Source organism: Primulina huaijiensis, chromosome 18 (genome assembly GCF_012295235.1).
Source record: "Primulina huaijiensis isolate GDHJ02 chromosome 18, ASM1229523v2, whole genome shotgun sequence".
NCBI classification, from domain to species: domain Eukaryota; kingdom Viridiplantae; phylum Streptophyta; class Magnoliopsida; order Lamiales; family Gesneriaceae; genus Primulina; species Primulina huaijiensis.
Window position 1 is genome coordinate 5475294 of NC_133323.1, and position 17239 is coordinate 5492532.

At 31.7% G+C, this 17239-nt stretch overlaps 2 protein-coding genes across 9 annotated transcripts in view; one reads left to right on the plus strand and one right to left on the minus strand.

Annotated features, from left to right (window-relative positions):
• Nucleotides 1-1335: 1335 nt before the first annotated feature.
• The window catches only part of LOC140964744 (probable folate-biopterin transporter 4), a 31542-nt gene continuing 15638 nt past the window's right edge, over nucleotides 1336-17239 (minus strand). For 2 of the 8 annotated variants that reach the window (XM_073424652.1, XM_073424655.1), the window contains exons 7-14: nucleotides 5457-5526; nucleotides 5348-5378; nucleotides 3904-4169; nucleotides 3365-3619; nucleotides 2595-2696; nucleotides 2444-2494; nucleotides 2108-2186; nucleotides 1336-1878 (exon numbers count right to left, since the gene is read on the minus strand). In XM_073424652.1, the coding sequence (XP_073280753.1) occupies nucleotides 1706-1878; nucleotides 2108-2186; nucleotides 2444-2494; nucleotides 2595-2696; nucleotides 3365-3619; nucleotides 3904-4169; nucleotides 5348-5378; nucleotides 5457-5526 (1027 nt within the window). In that variant the 3' untranslated portion in view covers nucleotides 1336-1705. Of the gene's footprint in view, nucleotides 1879-2107; nucleotides 2187-2443; nucleotides 2495-2594; nucleotides 2697-3364; nucleotides 3620-3903; nucleotides 4170-5347; nucleotides 5379-5456; nucleotides 5527-6439; nucleotides 6595-6690; nucleotides 6813-7202; nucleotides 7579-17239 lie in introns of those variants that run through there. The other 6 variants (XM_073424659.1, XM_073424658.1, XM_073424657.1 and 3 more) reach the window with 6 other exon arrangements.
• Nucleotides 9639-11772, plus strand: LOC140963774 (cytochrome P450 716B1-like). Its single transcript, XM_073423164.1, has 4 exons — nucleotides 9639-10264; nucleotides 10590-11028; nucleotides 11127-11314; nucleotides 11441-11772. The coding sequence occupies exons 1-4, from the start codon at nucleotides 9770-9772 to the stop codon at nucleotides 11735-11737; spliced, it is 1419 nt and encodes a 472-aa protein (XP_073279265.1). The 5' UTR covers nucleotides 9639-9769; the 3' UTR covers nucleotides 11738-11772.

The following is a 17239-nucleotide window of genomic DNA, read 5'->3' on the forward strand; positions in this document are numbered from 1 at the left end:
CTCATAATTACATAATTCACATAATCAAATAATGAAATCTCACATATATTATGGGCGTGACATTTTTTTAAAATATAATTACAAAGGATAATCGTGATAATACTAATATATGAATTCAAAAATAAGTTCAAACTCAATTAAAAATAGAAGGTAAATAAAAATATAAATAGATAGTTTCGAAGTTCATCCAAATACATCAACAAGACATTTATTTTACTATGATATGATATGATGTTTTAAAATTTTAGCAAGGGAATAATTTCATTTGCTCGAAAACGTAAATACTCTCAATTTCTAAAAATAATTAAATAAAGATTACTAAAGTTATCATTTAAATTTTCAGTTTCGTCATACGCATTGTTTAGATTTATTCAATTACTATTGACCGATTGAGAATACATCATAATGTTAAGGACGTCAACAGGGTAATTTGGGTATGCTCGGATTGAAATATGTGTATTATAAAAAAATTCTCATCCGAACCTGAACAAGCTCGAAAACTATGAACTTAATCTTGAACCCGACCAACCCGATATGATTTTTTTTTTAAAAAATAATTTTTTAGATATATGATTTTTTACTATTCAACATTATTAATTAACAAAATAATCAAATACAAATTCAAAGCACATAATAAATATATTAATTTAAACACATAATAACAAAACATCTCCTAAATATGCGATAATTATATTTTAATGGATTTAAATATTTAATTTAAGAGTGAAAGTTGTCTAAACTATTAGTCCCTCCATAAAATAAACAACTATTTAAAAAATTCACAAAATAAATATTATATAATAAAAATTTACGAGATCTATAACAATTAAAAAAAGTTATCAAAGATCACAAAATAAATTCCAATAAGTTGTTTAAAAAAATCAATATTTTACAAAATAAAAATTTAAAACATCTTTATGAACAAATTCATAAATTTAAAAATCTACTTTTGTAGAATATTTAAGGTAAATTTACAACAACAAAAAAAACAATTATTTATAAAATCAATATTTTACAAAATTAATATTATATTATAAAAAATTTATAATATCGATAAATATACAATAAAAAATCCCAAGATATAATATATAAAAATGTATGCTATATTTCTTAATTCAATATATATAAAAAATAAGGTCATCTCGAGTTGACCTGAACCGTTTATTTTTTTCGAGTCAAATTTCGGTTCAAACTCGAAAACCCCCGATCCTAACCAGATTTTTTGGGTCGGGTTCAATTTGACACCCATAATAATGTCGGTTTTGTGTGCTCCAAACATGAATCGACAAAAATAACCATAAACCAATACCTTCCAACATTCGCAAAAGCAACTACTAGAGTATAAGTTCAACCAAGGTTTCACAAGCGACGAAGTATACATTCAAGATTCAGTACAAAAAAAACCCAGATTACACGCACTTTCATTTGAGCAAAAGGATTCGTCAGAAGTGCAGTTGCTTAACCTTCTGAAACCGGAATCGAATCCACCAAATGTAAAATGAACCTATCCACCTCAGACAACCAAATTGACCTCAGTACCAAAGATCTATACGTTTCTCATTCAAAATGAATATATGGATAAACCGAAAGGAAGGGACAAAAAAATATGTATGGACTTGGCAAGAAAAAAGGAAATAAAGTCAAAATTTTGTATAAGAAGAATGGCCAAATTCAGAGAGCGACAGCGACATGGTAGGCTCGAAAATCAAGTAAACTTGGAATTAAAGAAACCATTAGATCTTGGAACTGCAATAGGCCGTAACACAGGGAAGAGAGGCTGTGAAATAGGAATGGAGCTTGGCATAGCAAATTGCTGAGGTGCATTTGCTATAATTGGAGGAGTCACGCAAAGCTGCAATGCCTGAGCCGAAGCATTTCCTGGAAAAAAATATCTTCCCAGTTAAATTTCCCCATAAGTTTGAATAACCAATATAATTTTTCGCAGAACTTGATCACTAATACTTTTGGAATAAGATTGTTTGCCTAGGAAGATGTGGTTTAACGTGGTTCAGTTTAGTACAATTGCAGAATCGTATCAAGGAAGAATCACGACAAACATTCCATATGCATTTAAATTTTTCATAGTGTCTAGCACACAGGAATCTACCTTGGTTCTTGGGAAGATGTGGAGTTATAAGAGACCGTGAATTTGGTTGAGAGAACCCTGCCGCATTCTGTACAACATCCTGATTCAACCATGTCACCACAAAACATTTATAAAAATGCATGCCAACTCTACCAGGAAAAAGATTGACCAAGATACAAAGAAGAATGAATAGAGAAACAAAAATTGTGGTGAAAATGATAAGAAAGACTCCAGCATTTTGCAGTTAGTTTGTGATGTTCCAGTGAAAAATAACTATAATCGACAAGCTTAGTAAACTGATGCCTTATAATAGATATCAACAAGAATTACAAAGTAGCAAAGAAGTGCGTAACATACACTTGAAATGGGATGCATACAAACAAGATGTCCCACTCGCCCAAGCGTAACCTGAGAATAAGAATGACCTTGAATCCTTAGCTGTCCCATGGCAAAAACATCCACACACTAATATAGTAATACACAGAATGTAATTAACAATACGACATACATTTTGTGGATTTGATTGCACATAACCAGGCCCAGTTTGAAAATTGTGGTATTGGCCAGCATACCTAACTGGCTGTGTCCTGCTTACCATTTGCCCAATAACCTACACATACAGAAAAAATTGAAACAAGAGGTAGCAGAAAAAAATGAGGCAATGTAGCCACCACAAACGAAGTATCTACCAGGATCCTCAACACAAATGAACTGTGATTTTTTGTCAGTGTTCCCTATCTAGAGTTCTATATAGATAAATTAAAATGTATGCCTGATTGATAAGGAAAATGAGGTGAGAATCTATACAGAAGATAAATCCTTCCAGGCTATGTTTAGATTTTTCTTTCAAACATGTTTTCCGACTCCAAAAATAAAATCAAGCATACATCAACTTCTCCAATAGAAACTCACAAAATTTATTTTCATCTCATTTCACATCACCCAACATAATTATTACTTTTGACAAAAACTATATAGCTCCTAAAAAATACTAATTATACTTTAAATTTTTAAAAAATACCACATCTATCACAAAAACTAAATATATATGAAGTGGCATCATCAACCCCACACATCCCCATAAGATGCCATATTTATTGCAGATATTCTCCCTTAAAATACTAAACCAAACATGCATCATACTCTCTAATCAAACTCGCTGGAGCCCTAGTGTTTTGAGCTAGGAGATAGCTTCTGTTTAACACTTCAAGTTCTTGAATTATCTCAGAGTTAGAAAAATAGCATTTGCACAATAAGGAAAAATATGGTAGCACGTACAGGTTGGACGTATGTTACATCGTGACCACCATCCCCAATGGCCACATTGTTGTATGGAACAAACTTAACAGGCATGGAAGGATGAGCAAATGAACTGATATCAACTCCTTGAGGTGCACTTGCCATTGGTGCCATAGCAGCAACATCTGGCATGTAAGAGACACCTGCTCCATTAGGCATTGCTGGAGGAGTCGTGGATCTATGGTGCAATATTGATGGAGAAAAAATTTTAGCTCCAGGATTGAGTGTAGATTCCTATAGAGAGAAATATTGCATCATAGAACTTGAGGTTAACTAACTTGCAGAAGCGTACATAAAAAATTTAAAATAATCAATCCACATCACAAAAGCATTTATGTCCTAAAATAACCTTAATTACTAAAAAAAGGCATAATAGTAAAATGAACTCAGTTAATGAATGTTATTAGACGGGGGAATCCCAAGTACTTGATCTCCTTGACACCACAACAACAAAGGGAACCGCCATTATAAGCAGCTCATAATCCACATCTAAGAACAATTCAATGCTTCCACAATACCTTGGCAGTTCTCTGAAAATTTGAACCTTTGGAAGGCATCAAAGGTATATAGGAAGCAGATGATGCCCTGAGGCGTGACTCTGTATTGATATCAAATGACGGAGTTGAAGTCGCAGAAGCCTTTGGAGAGGAACCCACTGAGCATGCAGCCCCATCTGAAGTTGGCCCTGTATTTCTCTGGTTCTCATGTGTGGTAGAATAATCAGCAGATATCTTTTTACGTGATTCTTGTATATCTGTTTTTTCTGAAATTGTCATTGTGGCTGCTGATTGATTTTCACAACCAGAAACAGTGCAGAGAAAAGAAAAGAATCATAACCTATAAATAATGTTGAGAAACTAATGAATCATCCATTGAACAGGAAAACAAAATACCTTGGTGGGGGGAACAGGGTACATGAATTCATTTAGCAATTAAATGAAGAGAATACCCATTTAGCTAAATCATTCTGACAATTCTCTCCAACTGTTAAAGCTTTGGTTAACGTTATAATGGTTAATTCCAAATCTTCACTGATGCTCCAATTTACATATTAAGTGCAAGTGCATCTCAATAACTATCTTTTTAAGAAGAATTAGGAGTATGAGTTTAGATCCACACATGTATCCTGCAGGCTACACAGAAAATTTACCTAACTAATTGACAGATTTGTGTCTCTATCACTATAAAGCTCTGAGCATTTCGGTATTAAAAAATACCAGATGTCTCCATTCAGTTTATCAGAGAGAAAATAAGTATTATTAGCTCGAAACGAGCAAAAAAATAGCAGTCTTCATTAATTGAACCGTCTAGCAAGTAACATCATCTGGCGGTCAACTATGTAATGGATCTAATTTTAATTTAAAAATCATGATGACAGCACCAATCGTAATATTAAAGAGTGGAATTCCTTGGTTATGTCATAATATCCTGGTGTTCCAGCCTCCAATTCATCAAGAAGAACAGTAATCACACCTGTTGCATTCATGATTTACCCTAACCTGACTATCTGCCATCACTAGTCATCGTTGAAAACTTGAAAAGGTACTTAAATAGATGATTGCTTCAACTCGTTAAATGTATCCCTAAAACAGGCCAATAATTTTGCATTGTTACCCCCCACTTCACGACTCATTTAATACCAAATTCTGGTCAAGAAAACAAAAACCTCTTGACAGGACTTCATCATGCATCAGTTTTTTCAGAGAGAAACTAGTATGTTTGATCTCAATTCTCACATGATGGTATATCATTTCTAGGTGGATAGCCAGGCTATGATACCCTGTAATTCACCACCAATCCCCCTCCCTCTATACCACATGCCAAAAAAGGAAAAGGAGGAAAAAATCAAAACAAGATCACCTATGTCAGCAATAGCTTAAACTAGACCCATCCCTGCAAGTTATACACAAAAAGTAATTTTATTAAAGTAATCCAAGGGAGTGAGGTGAGGTAGAAACTTACTGCTTGGGCTGGAAACCTGAGGTTCATGACTCTGCAAGACGAAATTAATTTATATCAAGAAACAATTTAGAATCACATAATTTGAAATGGTTTGTTCACATCAACATACAATTCTCTCATCTTGAAGCTTGGAAATGTTTTTGCTATCTCTCTTTATTTCTTGTGGGCCATCAACCGGCCTGTCATCAACATCAACAGATATTAATTATTTATATGTTGTTGATAGGGGGGATTATCACATTATTCTACTTCACTTCTAATTTTGCATCGAATATGGATTTTCATTTGATAGAGCACAACCAAGGCAGCCCCGAATAGAAGGTGATAAAATAAAAAAGAAGCTTGATGTTATGGCTGTCCATATAAGTGAATGTCAAGGTCAACTTACCTTGACAGAGAATACAAACTAAAAACTGACAAAATGATAATTTTGTAGGAAGTGCAATAACATTGAAGTACATAGAACAAAAGACAATATTAGGTAGCATATTGTTCAAATAAAATAACTGCTAATAGGTCAATGGCGCATCATAAGGATATACTAATTGTAGACAAGGATATACTCATTGTAGACCTTAATGGCCAATCAAAAAAACATACATGTAACATCCAGAACAATCTCATTCTTTTTCAAGACTGTTCATTTAACAACAGACTTAAGGGAACCGATAAGTAATTGTAAATAACCAAAAAGTACTCAAAATTAGAAGTCAATTTGGCAGCAGTGTCATGAATTAAATAATGAGAAACCTTCTCCCAGTCTATGCACTATCAATGACCTCCTCGCTCTCCCCAAAAAGAATAACACATACACCACCAAGATTATTCAGAAACCCTGAAGCCTGGTATTGGTACTAATTGGTTTCATTCAACTTTTAAGCAATTGCCAATTAAGGGAAGACCCACATGCCTAGTTCCAAGATGCAAGCATAGCATTATGAAAGACAAGTGCCCCAAAACCCTCCTGCTACCAACTCTGGCTCGCCAAAGTATCTTCGCACCAACGAATAGCAAGTAGCATGCATAAAACAATATATCTTTTCGGGTTGTATTGCATCATCACCCTGTGGAAAAATTATATTTTAATCTCACCTTGTTCGGTTTTTATGTTTTTTATCTCCTCCCGACTCGTTAGCTATAATCACCTTTGCCTCCCTCTCTGGGTATTCTATATAGCCCACAATAGCTTCCTCCATGCCCTTTCCCCCTCCAGATCCAGTGACGCCATTTGCAGGGAGTCGAACCTCCTAGACAAAGGGAAAAATAGTAATAAATATTATATATCAAACTTCTAAATGCAAGTTACGACACAGCTTGAGAATTGAAAAGTAGAGACTACATGCCTTAGCAACAACTTGGACAAAATTTTCTGAGGGAATTATGAGTGTCTCTATCAAACTGCCACTAACCACATTTGCTTCTTGATCCCCCTTCTTGATCATTTTCGCATTCTTCAGTACAACAGCTATACAAAATTAATCGATCAGGTGCGAAAAATGGATTTGATAAATTTCATCAATGGTATCCTCATGCTCGAAATTACTACCATAAGTAAGCAACACTCAAATATATCGACATGACTCAATTATCAGCGAGAATAAACAATTTTGGATTAATAACTCAATATCAAGATTTTTATAATTCAAATTGAAACGGGAAAACGGAGCATGTCCTGATAGAAAAATGTGTCGATCAGTCACCAAACTGAAGCCCAAACCAATCCAGAACGAAACAAAGCACCAAGATTTCTCAAGAAAACTAAAACCCTGAAACTATTCGATCCATTATGCAAAAACCTTTCCGGGTTACTCAGGAAATTCAACAGAGAGCTACGGAAATCATAAGGCGAAAATACCATAGTCACGGTCGACACAGGCGGTGTAGAAGATTCCAGAATAAACCGAGCCATCTCTAACGTGGACGTCAACAGGCATCCCAATGATGCACATCGTTGCGAATAGCACAGAATCGCTGACAACCACCGATGAAGACGCCGCCGTCGCTGCTTCGTTTCGGCTTTTTTCTTCCTCCCTTAAGTTGCCCTTTCCGCAAGCCATTGGTTACCGTAGGAGTAGCCTATTGATTTTAATTCAGAAACAATTATTGGATTTTGAAAAGAAGTGAAATTGAGGAAATGGAGAAGAGATCTAGAAGTAGAAAGGGGGAGGCTCGGCCCCGGTTATATGGAGATGTAGCTTTAGCTTAGATTTGCAAATACGAAGGTACGAGGGAACTGCCATTTTTTGTTCTTTTCCGGCCATTTTAATTTAATTTTTATTATATTATGATTTATTATATATTATTGCAATATTATTTGCTTTGTAACGGGTTTAAAAAAGATAAGATAATTCCTTTATTATATTATATGAATTTTAAATTAATAAAATAATATTTTTATAGTTATATATATACTATTTTATACTATATTATTAAGTATGAGACTCTTAGAGTAACTATATTAGATGACACCAAAATATTTAATTCAATGATTCTCTTTCTTATCGTACTAAAAAACTCCATCAAGTCACTCAATATTGTACATAGAAAAAATCTAAACAAAATTTCTCTTTTAAATCGAACAATTCTTCTAAATTGAAATAATTTCTTGTTAATTTTTTAATATTATTTGATATAATTAAAAATAATAATAACACATGCAACGCATTTGCATCTTTTACTAATTATATATTATTTGCTTATTGGGTTTAAAAAGATGCTATTTCCTTTATTATATCATATGAATTATCGATTAACATTTTATTCCCATTTAACTTTTTATACCTTTCAATTTTAATTATAATCATCGTATCAATTTTTCCCCTTTCATCATATGCGATATTAAATTATTTATCTCATAGATTCTTAATTGCAAATTTTTTCCCATATAATTTAATTTACTAAATATTCAATTTTTAGGATAAAGTACTTAATTAATCAAAAAAATAGAACTCTAAAAATCTAATTTTTAGGCAGCATTTAGACTGTTTTTTAGCTAAATATCTAATTTTTTTGTTCATATCTATATTTATTTAATAATATTTTTATATGAATTCAAACTCTAAATCAATAATTTATTTATTCTCTTTATCCGATATAAATTGATTGATAAATATGTTAAAGAAACTAAAACTAAAAATAAAAAATATTTATTTAATAATATTTTTATATCGAATTCAAAGTCCAAATCAATAATATATTTTTTCGTTTTTATCCGATACAAATTAATTGACAAATATGTTAAACAAACTAAAACTAAAAATAAAAAAGTTTATATATTAAATCAGGCGAATTTTTCGACGGATTTTGAGCCACATAAACGGCGACTAATAGACTATGTCCTTCAAAAGATGACACACCTGAGCACTCAATATTTGTTGGAGATTTGGCAGCTGATGTTACTACGGATTATGTCCTTCAAGAGACGTTCAAAGCTGTATATTCATCAGTAAAGGGAGCAAAAGTTGTAACAGATGGAAACACTGAGGGTTTTAGATTTGTTAAATTTGGTGATGAGACAGAACAACAGAAGGCTTTGATAGAAATGAATGGCGTTCTCTGTTCCTCAAGGCCCATGAGGATTGGGCGAACATGTGGTTGCTCGTACTCATGTGACTTGCAAACTACGACATTGACTTTTTGGGTAAAGGTGTCAATTCACATGGATTGAGTCGGCCTGAGCTATAGTACTATTCAAAAATTGCTCAACCCGAAGACTCTCAACCTGAACTCGAACTCGAACCTGAATCAACCCAATTAACCCGATTTTGAATTTTTTTAAAGAAAATTAAATAAAATTCCAAAAATAATAATTTAATTTTAATTTAAACACGTAATAACAAAATTTCCCTCATATATATGATTTAAATTTGAAATTATAATTGTAGAAAAATAAAATATATTTACTAAATCAAATAAACAATGGTTTAAAAAATAAAAAAATGTTCAAAATAAATATTAAATTATGAAAATTTATGATATAAATAATTAAATATACAATAAATATTTGTCCAGACATACAATATATAAAAATATAGGCAATATTTATTAATTATTTTTTAAAAAAATTAAAATTTTCACTTCAACTCGGGTTGACCCTAATCCAATCCGATCATTTTTTTCGGGTCAACTTTCGGGTCCAACCCGTTCCGACCCAAATCCGAAAACCCCAAACCCAAACCTGATTTTTTTCGAATTGAACCGTATGAGGTTGTTTGGTCGTGTTTGATTTGAACACCCTTATTTTTGGGTCATTTCAAGATTAAAAAAATAATAATAATAATTAAAGCAAAGATCCCTTTGTATCTGAAAGAAGATTTCTTCTCACAAAGAAACAAGATGTTCCTAATTGCACTGAAAACAGGTTGAAACATAGAATCTTGGTATATGTAGATCAGCAAATGTTGCTATCTGTAAACTTAAGCTATGGACAATATCTTCATACTTCTTTGCATATTCCTGTTACCTATCTTCTTTCTCCTTATCAAGATAAGATCAACACCGAAAAGGGTGCCCCCTGGTTCACTTGGGATACCCATTGTAGGTCAAAGTCTGGAACTTCTCTGGGCGATGAGGGCTAACACAGCCGATAAATGGATTGAAGAAAGAGCTAAGAGATATGGTCCGATATCGAAACTGAGTCTATTTGGAAAACCGACTGTATTCATCTATGGATTGGCTGCCAACAAGTTTATTTTTGCAAGTAATGGAGAAAAGCTCAGCAACCAACAAACGGAATCTTTGAAAATGATACTTGGTGATCGGTGTCTGTTGGAGCTCAGTGGCGAAGATCATAAACGTGTGAGAAACGCTCTTGTTTCATTCCTCAAGCCCGATTGTTTGAAGAATTACATTGGGAAAATGGAAGAAGAAATCAGATTCCACATTCAGAAGCATTGGCAGGGAAAGCAGCAGGTCACGGTATGTTGTTGTGGCTGCAAAATATTGAACTGGTTATGTTAGCCTAGAAAGCTGACAAAGGAAACCTCAAACCAAAAATATTATTTCTACAGGAGTTAAAAAGTCGAGGGATTTTTAAGTTTTCAGGATTAGTATGTGCTTTTTTCCTGTTGGAAAGTAGAACTCCCCACACTAATCCCTGAAAACTAACTGTCCTGAAAGTCGTCCTCTATTCTTAACCTCCCTCGATCACTTTCGTATTCCAAACTATATGTTTCACTGCTCTGTCTCTCATGATATATGTTTGTTTTGAATTTAATTTTGAAGTACTGGTGACACCGTTCAGGTTTTACCTATGATGAAGACACTCACATTCAACATGATATGCACTCTTCTTTTCGGTCTTGAACGAGGAGCACAAAGAGAACTTCTCGTCCAACATTTCGAGGACATGATAGGAGGAATGTGGTCCATCCCAGTTAATATGCCATTCACGCTGTTCAACCGCAGCCTCAAGGCAAGTGCAAAGGTCCGGAAAATGTTAAAAGACCTTATACTTGAGAAAAGGATCGAGCTCGAAAAAGGCGCTTCATCTCATCAGGACCTAATCACCTGCTTGCTCAGCATCCGTGGAGAAGATGACAAAGAATTGGTATCAGAGGACGAAATCATACACAATGTTATGCTTATTATGGTTGCGGGGTATGATACTTCATCAATCCTCATCACCTTTATCGTGCGACTCTTGGCTAATGATTCGGCCATATATTCAGCTGTTCTAAAAGGTACCTTAATTTGTTCCAAGAAAATAGATTGAGAAAGCATTCATTCCTTCACAGATGAGCCATCATTTTTTTACCAATTTGTTGTTTGAAATTCATAGAACAAGAGGGTATCAAGGGAAGCAAATCTTATGGAGAATTACTAACGTGGGAAGATCTTGGCAAAATGAAGTACAGCTGGAGTGTGGCTATGGAGACTCTTCGAACCATCCCTCCAATATTTGGGGGCTTTCGAAAGGCGTTGGAAGATATCGAATACGAAGGTTACTCGATTCCGAAAGGATGGCAAGTAAGATTAAAAAAACGTTTCTGCCATGTTCTTCAACTGCATCAAACTATATGCATTTCAATGCATTCATTCTAAACCACTTGGTTCTAATCGAATGCCTTCAAATTTTTGCTAAAAATGAAACAGATATTCTGGGTTACAAGCATGACTCACATGGATGCAGACATTTTCCCACAACCTTCGAAATTTGATCCATCAAGATTTGAACATCCAACATCCATACCACCTTACTCTTTGGTTCCATTCGGAGGGGGGCCGCGAATCTGTCCCGGATACGAGTTTGCAAAGATGGAAACTTTGCTGACAATCCATTATCTAATTACAGAATTCACTTGGGAACTCTGCTGCAAAGATGATTGCATAAGAAGGGATCCAATGCCATCGCCCACTCAAGGTCTTCCAATCAAGATTAAGCCAAAGTAACTGCTACTTTCATTTGTCCACAAAAGGGCCACGCCCTTCTATGTATCGCAGCATTGTTACTTATCCATATTTGTCTCTATGTATAAGGTGGAACTCGTTTCAAGATATTCCATCAAAGTGGAAAACATTGACAGTCATTCTGTGAGCTTATACGCCCTGAATTTTTGGTAACATGTGAAATTAAATCATAGTGAATTGTGAGTCGAAAAGTAAACAGTTGAAGGGGAAGTACGTTGAAATATGAATACCAACCAACACATGTAAATAATGAAAGTAATTGTATATAAGGATTAAAGTAGAAGCTCAAGAGATTCAATGAAATATACAAATTGTAAATTGAAATCAAGAGGTGTATTCAATCTAGGTAATTATGATTTTTACGATGAAATAGTTGTTTGACAGTTTATAAGATGTTTTTAAAAAATATGAATATCTTATTTTAAAATTTTATTTATCAAAAATAGCATTGGATCTTTTCATAAATCCCTACAATGTTCTCCACTCATTAAATAATACATATATTTTTTAAAATAAGAAATTTTCAAAGAAAATAAATTTTTCTAGATTAAAATATGAAATAATTTTATTTTTTTGTAATATAGGTTTAACATTTATGATACAATTTTAAACTACTTTAAATAACATTAATAGTATTATACTTTTTTTGGTAACTTTGAAAATAAAAAGGTACTTGCCGAATCTTCAATTTGGGTTACCAATGAAAAAACATTATTTTTATGTCAAAATTATTGCTTTTTATAGTAAATATGGACATGGTTGATATGTCTCACGAATAAATATCCATGAGACAATCTCAGAAGAGACCTACTCGTGTATTTTATATATAAACTCTATAAAAGTTTAATGATATGTTAATCAAATTTTTTGTAGAGTTATAAAAATCAAATGATATTTAAACTTTACTTTTTAAAACTATACTTACAAAAATCCACATGTATCCAAAATTTTGATCAATTTTTAACAAATCTTATAGAATTCTTCATGAACAAACAACTGTAAAAGAAAAATAAAAAATTGTCTTCTGTTCACTTTACAGACTGTGGTAGAGTTTCAATTGAACAAAATATATTTCTAATCATGTAGATCTCTTCCTCCCGACGCTTAGAATAACGCAGCGTTCCGTTCTCCAACGATTTATCTGTTTTTAATAACTATAAATAATGTATAGATAATAATTTAATACTTATTTTTTGTCTTAATAATTAAATATTTAAATATAAAAATTAATTATAATTATTCATTTAATTTTATAAATAAACGTTTAATTATTGATTTTATTTTAATATTTATTTATTTATATTAATTATAAATATTTAAGGAATTATTTGATTTAATGATTTATAAATAATATAATAGTCTAATATTATTATTTACATATTTATAATTAAATTATAACCTAAAATGTTATTATTTACATTTATTAATAATATAGTATTGGTTATATAATATAAAAATTACTCATAATTATATTTTTAAATTTGTAAAAAGATATTAAATAAAAAATAATTAATATATGTAAAATAAAAAGAATATTTCGATGATATTTTTTTTTGTTATAAGTTCGAGGTGAATGCTGTATTTGATACAAAAATCACATTTTTTTTATTCCAAAACTTGCATCAAACATCAAAATAAATTTTGTGGTAGAAAATAACATCACCATTCCTTTCTTGAATCATTATCGATTTTTTTTTTAAAAAAAAGGTATGATTTTGAGGCATACGTGCGTTGAATTCTTTTACGTAATAAGTGTTATCTTACGTGTGGGTAATACATAGCCATTAATTGTTTTTGATTTATTAAATTTTATTATGGCAAGCCTCGGTCCTAAATTTATTATTATTTTAATTATATTTTAGCAATCTATTGTATCGAAGTTGTTTTTCTCTTTGTAATTTTTTAAAATTTGTTTTCCAAATATCAATGATATATATATATATATATATTAAAAAGTATGCACATTACGTGCGTTGCACATGAATAGACCATTTACATGGAATTTTTGTCTATTTCACATGGAATTTTTTTTTGGACAATGTTTTAATTTCCACTTCTTTCTGTCACCCGAGATCAACTCCGGATAATAATATCTTTGACTTTTAAATCGTTTACGTTTCTTCACATGATAACTTGTATTGTATCCTTATTTTGAAAAATAGAAATCATACTATTTATAAGTTTGAATTGACAAGACATATAATTTTCAAGTATAATAAATTTTGTTGATTTGGTTTCCCTTTGCTTAAAGTTTTCATAATTAACTCAATTAAAAGATGAAAAATTGAAAGGAAAAAATAACTAGAAATTTTAACGAAATTTGGTTCAACCGACTTACATTAATGGACCATGCTATCAATCAAATCAACTAAGCATACGGTTACAATCATACAATGATTTTTTTAAACAAAAGACTTTCTCTTTTCTAATGAGACTTATTTTTTTAGCCTCATGTTTAAAAATTAAAAATAAAACAACTCTCACAAATCATAATTCATCACCGTGTATTGTTGGTTTACTGTTGTATATTCTGAAATTATGCAACTTTGAGATAAAATTCAACGACTCTAAAATTATATTGAATATTTAGTTGTGATTCTTCGAGTTGCAATAATATTGTCTTATGATATATATGAATTTCGATGTTTGAATTTTTACCCTAAAAATTTATTGTATAGATTTTTTGAATAATAATCAATCTGTGTTGAGGTGCAATAATTGTTCCTACTAGGTAGAACGATCGAAACATGACGCTTGGGCTGCTGTGCGATTTAAAATATTTGAGTTGCACCATTACCGCCAGCTATAGCTTTTGATAAAGCGGCAAATGTTTGGTCCTACATTCAGTTTATTCGGAAGTTCGGTTTAAATTTTTTAAAATATAGGTTAGTTCGGTTCGATTTCAATTTTTAATATAAAACTTCGTTTGACCTAACAAACTAAATTTTTATAAATAAAATTAATATTATTAAATTTTGTAATAAATGTTATAAATATATAAATATTACAATTTCTAATAAAATTTATTAGACAATAATACTATACTTAAAAATATTTTTTTAATACATAAAATTTAAATTTATTTAATCCAATTTTTATATTGCACTTTTTTATTTAAAACATGATTATTCTAAAAAAATTCTACAATTATGTTACTGACCGAATTAATTGATTGTTTCGATTTGGTTTGTTAAGTTTTCGTAGTAAAGTTCGGTAGGTTCGGTTTGTTGAAAAAATAGTTCGATTAATTTTATTTTAAATGAACTTATTACTGTCTAACTAGGAGTGGAAAAAAATACCGAATTTTCGGTCTAACGAGATTATCGTGTCGAAAAAATGTCGAATTTATCGAATTTTTGATATACCGAAGATTTCGGTACGGTACAGTAATAATACCGAATTTCTCGGTACGATAACGATATGCAATTTGAAAATTTCTGCATATACCGAAATATCAAAATACCAAAAAAATATACGAAAATTTTAAATATATAATATTTTAAAATGTTATATAAATTTATAAAAAATTTAAAATGTAAGGTTTTTTTCGATATAAAACGGTATATAAGGATACCGTACCGAAATATCGGTATACCATACAATTTTTCGGTATGAATTTTCTTATACCGTAATTTTCGGTACGGAATACGATATAAGATTTTCGATACATACGGTATACCACCCATATGTCTAACACAGGATAGAGCCAACCCCAGGTACTTATGAATCCTGGCTCCGCCCCTGGTGCTGGGATAAAATATTTTTAATATTTTGTTATTTCTTCTATGATATTTAGTTTGATAATTTTTATCTTTAATCTTTTTTCTTATTCTTATATTAAGAATTAGGTAAACATGCATAGCTTTATTGAAATAATTAAGTTTAAAAAAATACAATTATATGTGATAATGTAGTGTATGGATATCCGATCCTCCGAAGAGTATAACGATGGTGATGAAAATTGAATATTCGATGGAGATGAAGGTGAAGGTGAATATAATGAATGGGTATGGGTACGGAGGATATGAAGTCATATCTGAATCTGACCCATTATTATTCCTATGCTCACACAAATATAAATCAATGAGACCATATCCGTGAGATCGTATTCCATAAAACCTACTCTTTTATAAAATCATATTGTTTGCACAAATTTTTTAATATTGTCGGCGTGTCAGGTGCTACAAGCACTAACTTGAGTGAAAAATAATAAAAATCTAACTTATATAGAATCAAACAATAATGAATACTAAATTTCATCGATCGTTATAATCTTTTAAACAAATACAGCGCCAAAACTAAAGGCAAAACAATGAAACTTGATTGAATAAAATCTCAACATAATTGCGTGTCTACAATTTAGTATCAAATTACAAAACATGAAAATCTAATAAAATTGTGATGTGATATGAGCGAGAATTATTTCTAATGCTAAATGCTGGAATGAAAGATGTGAAAAATGCTTGAGTTGTCACTATGACTTCTGCGATATTTGTGTTCTTTTTTATGTCGATGAATTCATTTTTCTGCAGACTACTGAACGGTTTCCTATCTCTTCCCATGAATCACGATCTTCTCATGTTTCTTTTCACGGTCTTCTCCTATTTTGTCGCTTCACGATCTATCCAAATGTTACGATCAAACGTTTATCGCTAGGTCAAAACTTATAGGCATTATCTAAGGCGCAACTTTATTTTTTTTATACTTGTGGTAGCGCAGAGTGCATTTAGATACTTGGGCGCTAATAGGTAGGATTGTGAGGCCCATGAGTCCGAGAAGGTGCATATCTATCTGTTGGTGCTGTCTCGTATCTCTTAGAGATCGGTCTTACGCAGCTTGAAGTACGAGAATTTATCAGGAAGTCACCCATCCTAATACTATTATCACTCATCCATGTTTAGCCCAACATTCCCCCAAGCATATTTTTATGCTTCTTGGGAGACTTGTTGAATCCATAACATCGCTCTGATACCAATTGTCAGAATCAAACGCTTACTACTAGGTCAAAAATTATAGTTGTTAGCCAAAACACAACTTTATTTTATTATACTTATGGCAGCGTAAATTGTACCTACTTGAGTGCTAATTGGTCGGGATGTTATGCTCATGAGTCTGAGGAAGTGCGTGTCTATATGCTTTTGTTGTCTTATATCTATTGAAGATCAGTCTTACTTTTTCTCTACCACTGGCCATATCCCCAACAAAGACAATATTATCCATTAAGATCCGTCGTAACTCTTTTACGGTCCATCTAGCCAACTTGATCAAGTACGACAACGTGAGCAACTTGATACACAAGAACTCCTCAGGAGATCACCTATCTCAGTACTACTTTCACTCACACACACTTAACTTAAAATTGATGAACTTTGTCAAATATGTATAAATGGATGAACTTAAATAATTAAATTTGACTCATATAATTTTAGCCAAAACACGTACGATATATTTTTAAAATGATCTGATCAAGACACAGAAACATTT